Consider the following 15,610-nt stretch of genomic DNA (forward strand, 5'->3'; position numbering starts at 1 on the left):
CCAATGCCTCTACATAGCTCCATTCATATTCCAGACATTGTGATATATAGGTATATCGCGATGTTTATAACAATGCTGAAAACCAGATATCACCCAGCCCTAGGAAAGGGACAGATCCCTGAAGCTGCCTGACTTGGCTGTCAAGAGAAGACAGTGTGTGATAAATCACAGACAACATTCTTTTGCTCCTGCTGTATGAACAGCTCCAAAGTGAAGCACATTGTTGTGGCATTACAGGAGCAAACGACTGGTGTCCCCAAAGGCCAGGCACACACAACACTGCATACACTTGAAAGCAACTCATTTTATACCAGCCTTCCTTGGCATCATCCGACAATGAATACTCTTTAATAGCTACTAATAAGAGCAACTGTTAACCTTCGTTTCCTGTTAAGATTATCAATTTTGCATGAGAGGCGCAGGATCAGGTCTATAATGCAAGAGCTGTTTCTCAAAACTGGCAATATCCAAGGTGGTGTAGAGACATGAATTTTAAAAAGCGCACTAAGCTTAAGTGATTTCTATAGCAGCAGAAGCATCTGTGATGGGCTGGGTATGTTTTCCAGGTTGAGAAACTGAACAGCTTGGACAGAAACGGAGAAAGTCAGATGACTTTGCCGTGAATGAAGTCCTAGGACTTACTTAGCCCCAAGCCACCCCAAGGGAGGTTTTGCTTGAACACTCTCACAGAAAAACTAATAAATGAGCCGGTCACAAAACTAGAAGCTGGTGAAAGTCAAAAGGCAGGAGTCCTCACAGTGTGTGGGGTTAATTGTTTCTGAAGGCCCGGGAAAAGTTACTTGTACACTGGTCTGCAATAAAATCAGTTTTGAGAAGGGAGTTATTTGAACTAGCTGCATTTGAATAACCTTTTGAAGGGGTAATGTGACATGCTGCTTGGGAAATATGCCAGTGTAATACATCTGAATTCTGCACATATTCAAATCACGTCAATATGACCAATTCTGCTTTGTTACGACAGTTAGCAATCAGAAGCCAAAGGCTGTGACTGTTGCCCATCTGCAAGAGCGAGAGGGATGGTTCTGGTTGCTCTATGCTTCACCCACCACCAGCCAAATGCAAAGCTGCCCCGGTCATGGACAGACATAGGCAAAGTGATACTCAGAGCTGCTCTGCTAGCCACTGCTGCAGTTTCCTGTGCTCAACTTAGAGCAGGGGTAAGAAAACTGCGGCCCTCCAGTTGCTGTCAGACTCAAACTCCCACCAGCCTCAGTTGGCATGGTCATTGGTCAGGGTCGAGGCAAGTTGTAGTCCAGAAACATCTGGAGGGCCAGAGGTTCCCCACACCTGGGTCTAGAGTTAACTCACCCAAGGTTGAGCTCTCTCTCCTCCCATCTGGTCAGCCCAAATTGATTTTTCACATTCAACTCTTTGAGTGCTTCATGATGACTCCCTTGAATTTTCCAGGTGAAGACCCTGAGAGTTGCCCTGTGCCTCCTATCATTGATCAGAAAGGAAGATTGAACCAGGTGGAGTGTCTATTATTGTATCATTGTGATGTGGGGGGCAGGGAGAGGAGGGGAGAACTTCCTCAGTTAATTTTGTCTTATGGAAGCCTTAAGATACAGAAAGACAACAGTATGCCTCCCTTGCCCATAATCCTTTAGCTTTCTAGTTTCTTTGCCTTTCTTCCTCCATCAGAGTCAGTGTGAGGTTTTAGCCCTATCGAAACTGGCCTCTCACCAAAAACAGTAAAAAAATAATTGTGCTGTGTTGTTGCTTTGTCTCTCAGCACTTAAGGCATTCACGAACATTTCAGGATGACACATCAGCGCAGTCAACAGACACAAAGGCTTCAACATCGCCATGAAACTATAATGTAGACTGCAGATAGCACAAAGCAATATTTTAAAATACAACCTGTAACTCTGGTTTGTTTACTGGAATGCAGAAGCAGCACGGTACCTTTGTTGTCTGCAGCGATAAACCCCAAAATATTCTCATGGCGCAGCATGACCGTTTGGTAGATCTCGGCTTCTCTGAACCAGGATCTCTCTTCCCGTGAAGAAAAGATTTTCACAGCTACATCGCCGCCACGCCACCGGCCACGCCACACTTCCCCAAAACGACCTTTGCCGATTATTTCCTGCAGGACAATTGTCCGAGCCACAGTGCGCTGGACAAAGAGCGGCAAACCTGCCGGCAAAAAGTTAAATTAGAGATAGGGAAGACAAGGCCAGTATAAAGAAGAAAGGAGGCCAAGTTTGGTTATGACATACAGTGGTACCTCGGGTTACAGGCGCTTCAGGTTACAGACTCCACTAACCAGAAATAGTACCTCAGGTTAAGAACTTTGCTTCAGGATGAGAACAGAAATTGCGTGGCAGCGGCACCAGGAGGCCCCATTAGCTAAAGTGGTACCTCGGGTTCAGAACGGACCTCCAGATCGAATTAAGTTCTTAACCCGAGGTACCACTGTATTCAAGAGGCCTGATGCAGCAATTATCTTCTAAAGATCCAAAGTGTGGATATCCTCAAAAGAAGCATAGCAGCCACGTCACTGAAACAGGAGCTTGAGTCTGCAGTCCTATGTGCACAACCGGCCTTTGCTATTGTGGCTGGCTGACAATGCTCAATATGCAGAAAGAAAGGGTTGAATTCAACATTGTGCTATGCTGAATGTTCTGTCTAATGCCAGGCAGAACAACCCCCCTACTCTCCATCGGTATGCCATTCTTGAGTTTTCCTGACCCCCTCCCCCGAGCCAATTTGGGGGTCACACCTATGGGAAAAACCTGTTGCACAAGTGGAAGCCCTTCCACAGGGCTTCCACTTACAGGGTTTGCTAGCAGAATACCCATGCAGTAAGTAAGGGAAGTGTTGAAGAGGATCCCATAGGACAGGAAGCCAAGATGGCTTGGCTTTAAGTACTCAAGAGCCCCTTAAGGCGGCCATGTGCAAAAGAGAGCAGGTTCCTTCAGCTTTACAACAGACGTGAAGAGGGAATTTCAGCAATTGTCACTTGTCGTGCAGGAACCCTGTTTCTTTTGCATCTGACCATGCTATAGGCAATCCATTTATAACTTCAGTGTCCCGTGTGGTGGCTATGAGTAGAAAACTGGCACGTTCTCAATTCAGATTCCATTTTAGCAATGGGTAGAACCAGACCATATTTGCGGCTTGCCCATCGCTCAACCTCAGTCAGTCCTGTGTGCAAAATGGGGACACACAATCTATCCTATATGTCGTTTGCAATTACTGAGCTATTGAGAAGCATTTTGAATACTCTAAATGATACACTAACTTGTGCCAAAGATATGCAGCAGATGTGAATGCAGCTATGCCAGGCCTGATTTGAACTATAATCTACACTGGGAAGGTGATAAGTCACATGGGCACCTACAGTGGTGCCCCGCAAGACGAATGCCTCGCAAGACGAAAAACCCGCTAGACGAAAGGGTTTTCCATTTTTCGATGCGCTTCACAAGACGAATTTCCCTATGGGCTTGCTTCGCAAGACGAAAACGTCTTGCGAGTCTTGCGATTTTTTTTGCCCCCCCCCTTTTTCTAAGCCGCTAAGCTGCTAATAGCCTTTTAGCCGCTAAACCTTTAATAGCCGCTAAGCCGCTAAGCCGCTAATAGCGCTAATCCGCTAAGCCACTAATAGGGTTGCTTCGCAAGACGAAAAAACCACTAGACGAAGAGACTGGCGGAACGGATTATTTTCGTCTTGCGAGGCACCACTGTATTGCAGCACATAAGGAAGTGGAGCAAAGGCACATCCTTCCTTTCCTGCCCATTTTTACCCCTGCTGTGCAACAGAAGGGAAAGGAAAATAACTGCTGAGAACTTGACTTTGAGGAAGAAAGTGCTCTCTTCTTTAACTTCATAACAAATGCCTACTCCAGACGAGAACAGCAGCCAATTTAAGGCCACTTGCTACTTGCTTTCAGCACCTATTGTTTAAACTGCAACACTAAGAGGGAGAATTGGTTTCAGAATTCCATCATATTAAAGAAAATTATTTAATAATACTAGTAACTTTATTATTTATACCTCGCCCCTGTGGATGGGTTTTCCCAGTCACTTCGGGTGGCTTACAGCATATATAAAAACATAATAAGGTGAATATACTGCATTTTTACTAATATTAGAGCCATATAACATAGCTTAGCAACATTTTTTAAAAACACAATGTTGCATTAAAAAGGAAGGCATTTGTACCTGAGCCAGAGCCAGAGGTAGACAGATCATACACTAGATCTTGAAGGGTTTTGTCCTTGGATAGACACATCTCGCAAGATGGATCTTCCATGTCCAGCCGTTGACGATTGTGATATACTCGCTGGTGGTGGTGAAAGACAAAAACCACTATGATCAAAATGACGAACACAAGGAAGACCGGGCCTGCAATCACAGCCACAAGCTCCACAGGTCCCCAGCCAGAAGGTGTTTCGTCATCTTTCCGATGCCCTTGAGGAGAGACAAAGAACAAATGTTTCACCTTCAAATTCAAAACCAGCATGCATGCAATAATTTTAGGTTGTATTTTAAAAGTGCACAGAAAGTTCTGTGATGATGAAAACCAAAGGTATGGAGCAAAGAGAGATGAAAGATATAGGCAGGAATTTACACTGGTTACACTGAGGATGTGCACCCTTCCTCCATCGCAGAGATCATGAGCATCCCCCTTCTTGTTTTCAACCAACTGCAGTTTGTCGTTTCATCTGAATTAAAACGAACTGCAGTTAGGAGAAAATGGAAGGTAGGAGGCGGCTTTTGCTCATAACACTAAATCAGGGTTCAGCATTATATCTGAATCAGGCCACTATAACACTGAAAGAAAGTCTAAATGAATGGGATTTTTGTTTTCATTCTCTAGGTTTTCAGAAGTCTCTTCTCACACTGATATAGACAACTAATGGAATGTTGATGCAAAATAAGAAGACAAGCATTGCTTCAAAGTAACATAAGCTACTTCCATGGACTTATCCAGCATCTCCTTTATCCCCTCTCAAGAGTTTACTGCTTATTACTGAAATTGATTCCCTTTTTAAAATCCCAGAATCATGAAAATTTGCTCACTTCTATTGAAAGAAAGCTCTTTTAGGCCTTAAGTAACTATATGGCAGGAAGGCGCTTCTCAGGTGTGGCTTTTGCTGTTATGATGTTTTATGAAAGTCAGAAACTACTTGCATAAGCAGAAACTTCACTCCAACATGCAGCAATTGTCTACTTAACAGAACATAAAGCTGTTGAGTCCATAGTAGATATGCAGGCTAAGCGTATTAAGCATAACTTCCATAGCTCAGAAAATAGTCCCTCTTCATCTTTCCTAATTATGTAACCCAAATGTTTTGCTTTAAGTTAATTCACACGTAAGTCTTGGACTGCATACACACCATATATTTAAAGCACATGACTTTCCCCAGCAATCCTGGGAAATGAGTTTACCCCTCACAGCGTTACAATTTCCAGGATTCTCCAGGGCAAATAATGTGCTTTAAATGTATGGTGTGCAGACAATCTAAGCCAAACCATAGTTTAGTGGAAACACACAAGTGTGTGGTTTCCTGGAGAAAAGATTGCAGCCTGTGTCTTCCTTCCTTCCTGTTGCTGCACTACCCAGATCTAAGCCATGGTTTGGCCAAATGTGTTGTCCAAATCTGGGCTTGTAGTTTGTCTCCTCCATAAGCTATAAACTCAAGAACAAACCTTGTGGTTTGTGTGTAAATTTACATATGTTTTCTAATTACAAAATAAACTTTGGGGGGGGGAGAGACGCACAATTCATGGTTTGTCTGGAGTGAGACAAGCCATGAGTCCAGGTTCAGCAGATACACTAAGTCAAACCATGCTTTAGCTCATAGAGGAACCCTCACACTCATGCATTTGTGCTAAGCCATGGTGTGGTTTAGCATTAGAATTTAAGGCACAGTAAATATGCATTAACCTTAATCCCCAAGTTTTACAAACACATTGCTTTTCTGTCAAGTCTGCCATGCAGACAGGCTCTCTATGATCTGACAGGAACAATGAGTTGCAATGGAACTTGATGTCACGAGGGGGAGCCAAAGGGATTCTCACGTGTACTTTTCACCCGCTGCAAATAAGAACAGAAGAGCAGCCGGGCAGCCTATCATCCTGTTTCCCAAAGTAGCAAACCAGACACCTATGGTCTGAACTGGTCCTTGCAGGCAAGCTACCTTGGAAACAGTACAGAGCCCTCATGACTACTAAACACCGACAGGTAAATTCATGGATGACAAGGTGAATTCCTTTTTAAAGCCATCCAAGTTGGTGGCCACCACAACATTTTATGGTAGTGAATTCCATAATTTAACTATGTGCACTTTTTGTTTGTCCCAAATTTCCTACCATTAAGCATCATTGGATGATCCTGCAGTCTAGATTTAAGAAAGAGAAAAAAACCCTTTTTCATCTACTTACTTTACACCAGGGTTTCCCAAACTTGAGTCTCCAGTTGTTGTTTTTTCGTACTACATTTCCCATCATCCCGGACCACTGATCTTGCTAGCTAGGGATGATGGGAGTTGTAGTCCAAAAACAGCTGGAGACCCAAGTTGGGGAAACACTGCTCTACACCATGCACAATTTTATAAACCTCTTATCCTGTAACCCCTTACCTTTAGTCTAAGCTAAAAAGCCCCAAACAATGTAAGCTTTCGTCATATGAGAGTTGTCTAGACCCTGGATCAAAAGCCTGCGAGGCAGCATTCAAGTGAGAGGGTCTAATATACAATCAAGAAATTTCATGCATAATTTAACTCCTGTCTAGGCCCTAAACAGGGTGCTAAAACTTGCATAGCTGTGAATATGCCAAAGGGCGGATAAGGTATTTAAATGAAAATCTAGCAGGATATGTCTGCTCAAACCTGTTTGGCTGTTCCACATAATATCTGCATTTATAATGCTAACTGTTCTTATCCATTCCTCCCCCCCCAATTTATATTTTATTATCTTCCGTCAAAAGAACAACACAATAAAAACACAGTCAGGATATAATCACAGACACATATCAAAAGAGCAAAATAAAATTCCAATCAAACTCTGGTATCAAGAAAAAAAAATCTAAACATATTAAATACAATGTCACTAATATGAAACCAAATAAAGAATTCAAAAAAATCCCAGTTAAGAAACTATATCAGGCTCAGGTGCCTTCAGAGTATACAGCTGTAAGAATAAAATAGCTACTGTAAGCGTGCACATAAACCTAATTTTTTATTTAAATTACTAATTTAAAAAGAAAATCCCCACCTTTGGTTAATCACTCTCTACTGCAACTGAAAAGCAAAATAAATAAATAAGTCAGAAGTTTTTATCTGACTTTCACCAGAAACACTCAGGAAATGAAGTCTTCCTTCCCTATGTATTTCTGGTGAAAATCAGATAAAAACTAGGTAGGTGAACCATCAAGGCTTGATTTCTGTCAAAGTTTGAATTAACTTTTTCAAGCCATTATCATACAGTTTAATAACAGTGTTCCAAGAACGTTTATCAGAACCCTGATATTAAAGTTCCAGATGAAAAACAGGTTCAGCTCTGGTTTTGGAACTGCTCAATCTCAAGAGGGTGCTAATTTTGACATTTAAAGCCTTATACAGCTCAGGATCTGTATACCAAAAGGGCTGTCTTTCCCATATCAACATCAGAGGCCTTTTTGTGTGTGTCACCTCTGAGGGAGGTCCAGAGGGTGGCGACAAGAGAATGACCCTCTGTGTAGCAGCTGCCTATCTAAGGAATGCTCTCCCCAAGGAGACCTGCCGGGCATCAACTTTTTCATTGTTTTGGTGCCAGGCAAAGACGCTTGCATTTTCCTAGACATTTTGGCAGAACAAATGACTGGATATCTGTATTATAATTATGTTTTTAATATGCTTATGTATTTTTATTATTGCATTTTCATTCCGCTAGTACCGTATTTTCGCTCCATAGGGCGCACGTGACCATAGGGCGCACCTAGTTTTCAGAGGGGGAAATCAAGGAAAAAAAATATGATTCCCCCCCCCCCCGCTCAGCTCTGGGAGCAGCGGACAGGCTGCAGGCAGCCTGTGCGCTTCTCCCAGACCTTCTCCCTGCTTTTGCGGGAGGTGGGGGAATTCCCCCATCTCCCACAAAAGCCCACAGGAGCCACGCACCCTTTAAGGAGCGCACGGCTCCCGCGGGCTTTTCTACGAGGAGGGAGAAGGGACTGACGTGGCCAGTCAGTCCCTTGTCCCTCCTTGGGGAAAAGCCCCCAAGAGTGGCGCGCTCTTTAAAGGGTGCGCGGCTCCTGCGGGCTTTTCTAGGCGGTGGGGGAATTCCCCCACCTCCCGCAAAAGCCCGCAGAAGCCGCGCGCTCTTTAAAGGGGCTGCGCGGCTTCTGCTGGTTTTCCTAGGAGGTGGAGGAATTCCCCCACCTCCCGCAAAAGCCGCACGCTCTTTAAAGGGTGCGTGGCTCCTGTGGGCTTTTCTACGAGGTGGGAGAAGGGACTGATGCGGCCAGTCAGTCCCTTCTCCCTCCTGGGGAAAAGCCCGCAAGAGCCGTACGGAGCTTGTGTGTGGCTCTTGGGGGCTTTTCCCGCCTGCCTCCCCCCTGCATCCGCTCCATAGGACGCACACACATTTTCCCTTGCTTTTTAGGAGGGAAAAGGTGCATCCTATAGAGCGAAAAATACGGTACTTCATTTCAGGACATTTTGGAACAGGAAGTGGCATATAAATTTAATAAACCTAACCGATCAGCTTCTTAATATGGCTGTTGCCCCTCTGATACACAGCTTAAATCAGGGGTCAGCAACCTTTTTCAGCCGTGGGCTGCTCCACCATCCCTCAGACCATGTGGTGGCCCAGACTATATTTTGAGGGGGGGGGGGATGAACAAATTCTTATGCCCCACAAATAACCCAGATATGCATTTTAAATAAAAGCACACATTCTACTCATGTAAATACACCAGGAAGGGCTCACAAATAACCCCGAGATGCATTTTAAATAAAAGGACACATTCTACTCATGTAAAAACATGCTGATTCCCGAACCGTCCACGGCCTGATTGAAAAGGCGATTGGGCCACATCCGCCCCCCGGGCCTTAGGTTGCCTACCCCTGGCATAAATAATTTCCCTTGAGACTGGATTCTGTTGTGGGGCTAATCACATTTTCCCTCTACTCAAGCTCCAAAATTGTGTCACTAAGAATGTGGTGCTGGCTTTCAAAATAGTGCATCTGTTGCTTTTGGCTTTTCTAAAAATGGAATGTGGTTGTACAAGAGTCATGGGCATGTATTTGCAATGCCATTAGTGACAGCAAAACCACTAGCCCACTCCATTTTGTGAACTTTTACTGCATATTTTTCAAAAAATGTATTCCATGGTTGTGTGCTCTCCTACCCAACTCATAAAAAGAGGAAGGATACTAAATCTGCCTTTACCCTACTATTTCAGAATGCAGTATTGCTCATCTATCCAGCCCAACTTCCAAAGGGGAAAAAAGTGAGAGCTGCGAAAAAAGAATGGTTTTCTCATCCTCTTATGTGGGAAAGGATGTTGTGCTCTGACAGCCATGTCTGAAGAGTGGTCAATAAATATTAGCAATTAAAAAATACATACCCAAATAAGTAAAAAATAAAATACCCCCATAATCCTTTGAGTTGGTATTATAAAACAAAAAAGAGAAATACTGGTGCTGGATTTAGCAAGCACAGCACCAAGAATAAAATCAGGCGTTTCAAAAATTGTATTTTAAGAGACCCACACACTGCACTCTTCCCTTCAGCTCACTTACCACTGGGTACCAGAGGATCAATTTTGTTACAGTAGTCTTCATAGCAGCAGTGTGTATTGCGCACATCTTCTGAACTCAGGCAGAAGAAGGGTTTTCCAGCAGGTATCAGCTTGGCTTTAGGGATACAGGTTCGGACATGATGCATCAGTCCATTCACATTTGTTATTGAGACCATGCAGGCTCCGTCTGTTTCACATGTAGTGTTGCCTTGGTTGCATTCGTTGCATTCACACAATAAAGCTGAAGAGACACAGAAAAAGAACGCTCTTGTTAGCAAACTCCCAGCCGAAGCACAACTTGTGGTCCCATTACCCTGAGATGGGACTCCAGATTGCTCCAAAGTTTCACCAAGATGAACCTGGCTTTAAAGCAGGACCAGTAACATTACAGAACGTTTTGAACACAAATAGGCCAAGACTACATGTCCAACATTTACTGTTATGTTCTCAGATTTCCCATCTGCTAAAATCCATAAAAGAATGACTCATTCAGTTCCTAGTTCCTATAATTCTATATTGCCACCAGGAATAAGACAAGCCTCTCACTCATAGCTACTCTTTATAGAAAACACTCTCATACTTATGGACTCTTCAGTAAATTCAGTTTGGAGAATCTCTCAAACTGATGCACTTTCCCAATACATGTATGAACTACTGAAAATATATGTGGGCTTAGCTACCTCAATCAGCCAACTGCAAAATAAACCATTTAGAAAGATATTTTTAAATAAATATCAGTGCTTCAGAATATCCCATGCTGGACACTGACTAGCAAGGCATTCTTTTCAGCTAATTTGTTTCTGCTCCGCCAGACTATCTTTAAGTGCAAGAGAAGCAAATCTGCTGAGATATGGGCCCTTTGTTGAGAATTTCAACTAGTGTGTGTGTGTGTGTGTGTGTGTGTGTGTGTGTGTATCAATGTAAAGGTAAAGGTACCCCTGCCCGTACGGGCTAGTCTTGACAGAGTCTAGGGTTGTGCGCCCATCTCACTTAAGAGGCCAGGGGCCAGTGCTGTCCGGAGACACTTCCGGGTCACATGGCCAGCGTGACAAAGCTGCATCTGGCGAGCCAGCGCAGCACACGGAAACGCCGTTTACCTTCCCGCCAGTAAGCGGTCCCTATTTATCTACTTGCACCCGGGGGTGCTTTCGAACCGCTAGGTTGGCAGGCGCTGGGACCGAGCAACGGGAGCGCACCCCGCCGCGGGGATTCGAACCGCCGACCTTTCGATTGGCAAGCCCTAGGCGCTGAGGCTTTTACCCACAGTGCCACCCGCGTCCCACATGTATCAATGTACTACCATGCAAAACACCTCCCATTAAACAAACCCACCCCCCACTATCAACTCCTGAACAGGACAGGTTCGTTTCCTGTAAGATACTGAACAGCTGGGTTGAATATCAATGACAAAGGCACGATTCAAACTGCTATCTGCAGCGAAAGACCCAGCATCCTGCCTGTTATTGGGAAACTTGAAAGCCACCAATAAGCTTTAGTACAGTACCAAGAAGTTATCTGAAGCAGCAACTCATTCTCTAGAACATTTTTTAAAAATAACTCCAATATTCCTTTTATCATGGCAAAGCAGTTGGGGTGGGGAAGTGAAGAAACCAAAAACATCAGCCTGCATCACTTTGGTTAAGTCAACTCAAAAAAGATCGTGGCAGTTAACTGCAAACAGTTAAGTGTGAGATCCCAATAAGTATATCACAGTGATTCCATTCATACACAGACATACTCAGAAGTCAAACGGAATCCATTCCGGAAGTCCATTCCACTTCCGAAAAGTTCAGAAACCAAGGCGCGGCTTCCGATTGGTTCCCAATTGTGCAGGCATGCCAGAAACAATAGCGGAAGCTGTGCCGAACATTTAGCTTCCCAAAAAAGTTCAAAAACCAGAACACTCATTTCCGGTTTTCGATCATTTGGGAGCCGGAACGTTTGACTCCCAAGGCGTTTGGGAGCCAAGGTATAACTGTATTCAAGGTTGTGTCCAGATAGCAGCACTGGGTGAGTGTTCCTCAGCCCCTTGGCATTTGTGCTATGGGGTTCTGCAGGGTACAATTCTTTCCCCAGTGGTATTTAATATCTATATGAAGCTGTGGGGTGTGGTCATTAGGAGTTCTGGAGCGAAGTATTGCCAGTATGCTGATGCAGTATTCTTCTTCTCTATAACATCTGACTCAGGAGAGGCTGTGAAAGCTTTGGAACAGTGTCTTGCTGGACAGGATGAGGGCCAATAAACTGTGTTTAAATCCTGGAAAGAAGGCGGCTCTTTAGGCAGATGGTACCCATGTTTGGGAAATTGGCGAGCTACCCATTCTGGATGGGGTTGCAATCCTTGGATACACCTTTGTCATTTGAGCCCCAAGTTTATTCTGTGGCTTTGACCAGTTTCATCTAGTTTGCCAACTACGGCCGTTCCTGGCCAGGGATAGACTGACCACTGTAACCTTGTGGCTAGATTACTGTAATGCGCTCTACGTGGGGCTGCCCTTGGGTCTGGTTCAGAAGCTTCAGCTGCTGCAGAATGCTGCAGCCAGATTGCTGATGCGAGTTTCTGGTCACGAACATGTGACACCATTGTTAAAACAGCTGCACTGACTGCCCATCTGCTACCGAGCCAGGTTCAAGGTTCTTGTACTGATTTACAAAACCCTGAACAAGATGGTTCCAGGATACCTCAGGGATCTCCAGAACCCTTATATTCCAGCTTGATCACCGAGATCATCTGCAGGAGTGTCTTTGGTCACTCCTGAGCTGGTGAGGCTTGTTTGACAACAGTGAGAAATCAAGCCTTTCGTGTCATCAGCCCCGTACCCTACCATTAGAGATTCAGAGGGCGCCTTCTGTGCCAACTTTTCAATTCCTGCTGAAAACTTTTCTGTTCTGCTGGGCAATTAAGACTGCATCCCCCACAATGGTCTACTGATGTTTGTTTTTAATTTCTTTTTGCTTTTAACTTGTTTTTAACCTTTTACGATGTTCTCATTTGGTTTTATGTGTTTTTATATTGCTGTAGACTGCTGTGGGTTTTTTTTTTATACAGCTGTATATAAATACATTTTATAAATAAATTAATAAGTTGCTGATGACATCTGGATATAGGCTTTCAACATAAACTGTACCACAAACTCCCCCGGCAGCCTAGGGCAAGCCACACTCTCTCAGCTTTCTTCAGCAAAGTACAGTAGGGACCCACATTGCAGAGTTGTATTAAGGATTGCTGAGATCACAGATGAATTTACATAATCCTCCAAACAATGGTTTTGAAGAATGGCAATGTGGCACAGGCTTCCACTCTCTTCCTTCCTCCTCACATCTCAATCCCTTTCTCCATTTACAGGTTTTCTCCAGCTGTGAGAATTAGACAAACTACAGCTGCTAACTTCCAAACTACTTCAAATACACTTCAAACCATGATTTTAGAAGTTAGTGCTACCCTGCTTACCTGATTCAATGTCACAGCAAACTGTGGCTGGAAGAAAATCAAACTGAAGATGGAACTGGCATGCAAGGAAAGGGAATGCATGTCCTCATGTTACCTCCTTACTACTCTAAACTATGGCTTGGACGATTGGGTTATGGTTTCTCAACTGTGACAATGAGAAAAAAGTTCTGAACAATTTTACAGGGCAATCCTACTCAAAGTAAGTCCCATTATGTTCAGTGGGTCTTCCGCCATATAAGTGTGCAATGAATATAATAAATGCTATTGTTAAACGTCATGTGAGAGCAGACTCATGCTGCAAGGGAAAGATAGAAAAGGGGATGGGAATTTCCAGATGGGAATTGGAAGACACGCCCTCCCCGTCCTGTTCTCCTATGCAAATGTACTCCAGGACTTCTTGATCAGTTATTCCTTTAACAGGGCTGAAAACAGGAAATAACCCTGACTTACGGATTTCAGGGGGTAGAGGATTTACAAAGAACAGGGACACACAGAATGAATTACAGCCTCCCGCCCAACATTTCTCCCTTATAAATGTTCTCACCTTGCATTCATATATCAGAAAAAGCAAGTTTGAGAAGACACATTTGCCAAGAATGCACATAATTCCATCCTGAATCTCGCAGGTACATGATGCCACTTGTTTTCTATGAAGCAACAGCCACTTGCTACACTATGGGATAAAGACTGCATTCTACCCTTTATTCAAATACAAGGCAGCTGCCAATTTTCGTATCTCAAGCCTCCAAGCAAAAGCTGTTCTTCTCTCAAGGTGGCTGGAAAAGAAAATGCAGCCAAATCCTGAAACAGCAAGGATGAATATAATAATGTCAAGGAGAAGGGTGGGTGCACGTAATGAGCACGCCATACTTTCTACAGCTGTCATCAGATCCTGTTTCCCCAGAGGGGATAAAGAGCATGTACGTACCTGCAGTGTGGAGTTCAAGGCAAAAAGTTGGTTGCAACTTTTAAAAAGGAGAAAGGAAAAGCTCTGTGATTAACTATTGCCCGCTCTTTAACAACAAACTCCTCCAATTCTTAGGAAGACGTTATCACACTGTCAAGTCAGTTCAGAATACCCTTCAGAGGCAATGAATACATCTGACAACCTAAGCAGGGTCAGGCCCAGTTCAAGCCCTGGAACGGTGGTTCTAAGGAAATATCCAAGATGTTGCAGGAAGTGATGATGTGTACGCAGACAGTCTTCTGTATCAGCACCACAGTGAAAGCTCTAGCCTAGCACACTGGCCTGACAGGCAGAGAGTGACATCTATAGTCTTGGTGAACTTTGTGACTCCCGGGGGGGGGGGGGGGGACTGGCTAAATACCAACCTTCTAATTACTGTATTTTTCGCTCTATAGAACGCACCAGACCATAGGAGGGGGAGAACAGGAAAAAATAAATTTTTCTTGTTCTCCCCCTCTAAAACAAAGTGCGTTCAAGATGCATTCACCCAAAGCCTCCAGAACGCAGCGGGAGTTCCCGCTGCGCTCTGGAGGCTTCAGGCAGCTACCTTGGAAGCCTGGAGAGCGAGAGGGGGCGGTGCGCACTGACCCCTCTTGCTCTCCAGGCTTCAGTGAAGGCAACCCGAAGCCTCTGGAGCGCGGTGGGAGTTCCCTCTGGGCTCCAGAGGCTTCAGGTTCCTTTTGACCTGCTCTTTGGGGCTGGCGGTGGGGGGAAGCGCTGCTTTCCCCCACCGCCAGCCTCAAAGACCAGGTCGGGGAGCAGTGGGAAGGTGGCGAGCCGCCTTCCCCCTGCCCCCCAAGCTTGTGGGGCTGGCGGTGGGGGGAAGCGCTGCTTTCCCCCACCGCCAGCCTCAAAGCTCCTTGAAGCCTTTGGAACGCAGCGCAAGTTCCCGCTGCGCTCCAAAGGCTTCAGGCTTCGGGGACAGCCTTTGGAGCCTCCGCAGGGCCCCAGCGGAGGCTTTGCGCAGCTAACCCCAAGCTAGAAGAGCGAGACGGAGCGCTCCGCAGCGCTCCGTCTCCCTGTTCTGGCTTTGGGCTTAGCCGCGCACCCTGCATTCACTCTATAGGACGCACACACATTTCCCCTTAATTTTTGGAGGGGAAAAAGTGTGTCCTATAGAGCGAAAAATACGGTACATTAAGGTCTCACATCTTCACCTTGCAGTTTCAACTGGATGCGGCTTTCTGATTTTCCCTCTCAAACAGGACCAGTAAGCTGCAAGACAGTGGCTGCATTACAAGGTAATGAAGATCCCACTTGAGTAGGATTTTGACTGGGCTAATGTAAGAGTTATGGAAGGTAAGCTATTAAGAAGAATCAGTTACAAACTAACAGAAGAAGTTAAAAATAAAGTTTTCAATAGTAGTTCACAAGAGATAAACATAGATTAGTACTTCAGCCCTGCTGTCTGGCACAGGCAGATATCCTTTCTATTTTGGGATTG

General features: G+C 44.6%; 1 protein-coding gene across 2 annotated transcripts in view; it reads right to left on the reverse strand.

Annotated features, from left to right (window-relative positions):
- ACVR1B (activin A receptor type 1B) overlaps positions 1 to 15,610 on the reverse strand; it is a 41,858-nt gene that overhangs the window by 15,562 nt on the left and 10,686 nt on the right. For both annotated transcript variants that reach the window (XM_083599294.1, XM_083599293.1), the window contains exons 2-4: positions 9,750 to 9,989; positions 4,186 to 4,434; positions 1,927 to 2,157 (exon numbers count right to left, since the gene is read on the reverse strand). In XM_083599294.1, the coding sequence (XP_083455420.1) occupies positions 1,927 to 2,157; positions 4,186 to 4,434; positions 9,750 to 9,989 (720 nt within the window). The remainder of the gene's footprint in view (positions 1 to 1,926; positions 2,158 to 4,185; positions 4,435 to 9,749; positions 9,990 to 15,610) is intronic.

The sequence above is a fragment of the Podarcis filfolensis genome, assembly GCF_964270895.1.
Source record: "Podarcis filfolensis genome assembly, chromosome: 2".
Lineage (NCBI taxonomy): Eukaryota > Metazoa > Chordata > Lepidosauria > Squamata > Lacertidae > Podarcis > Podarcis filfolensis.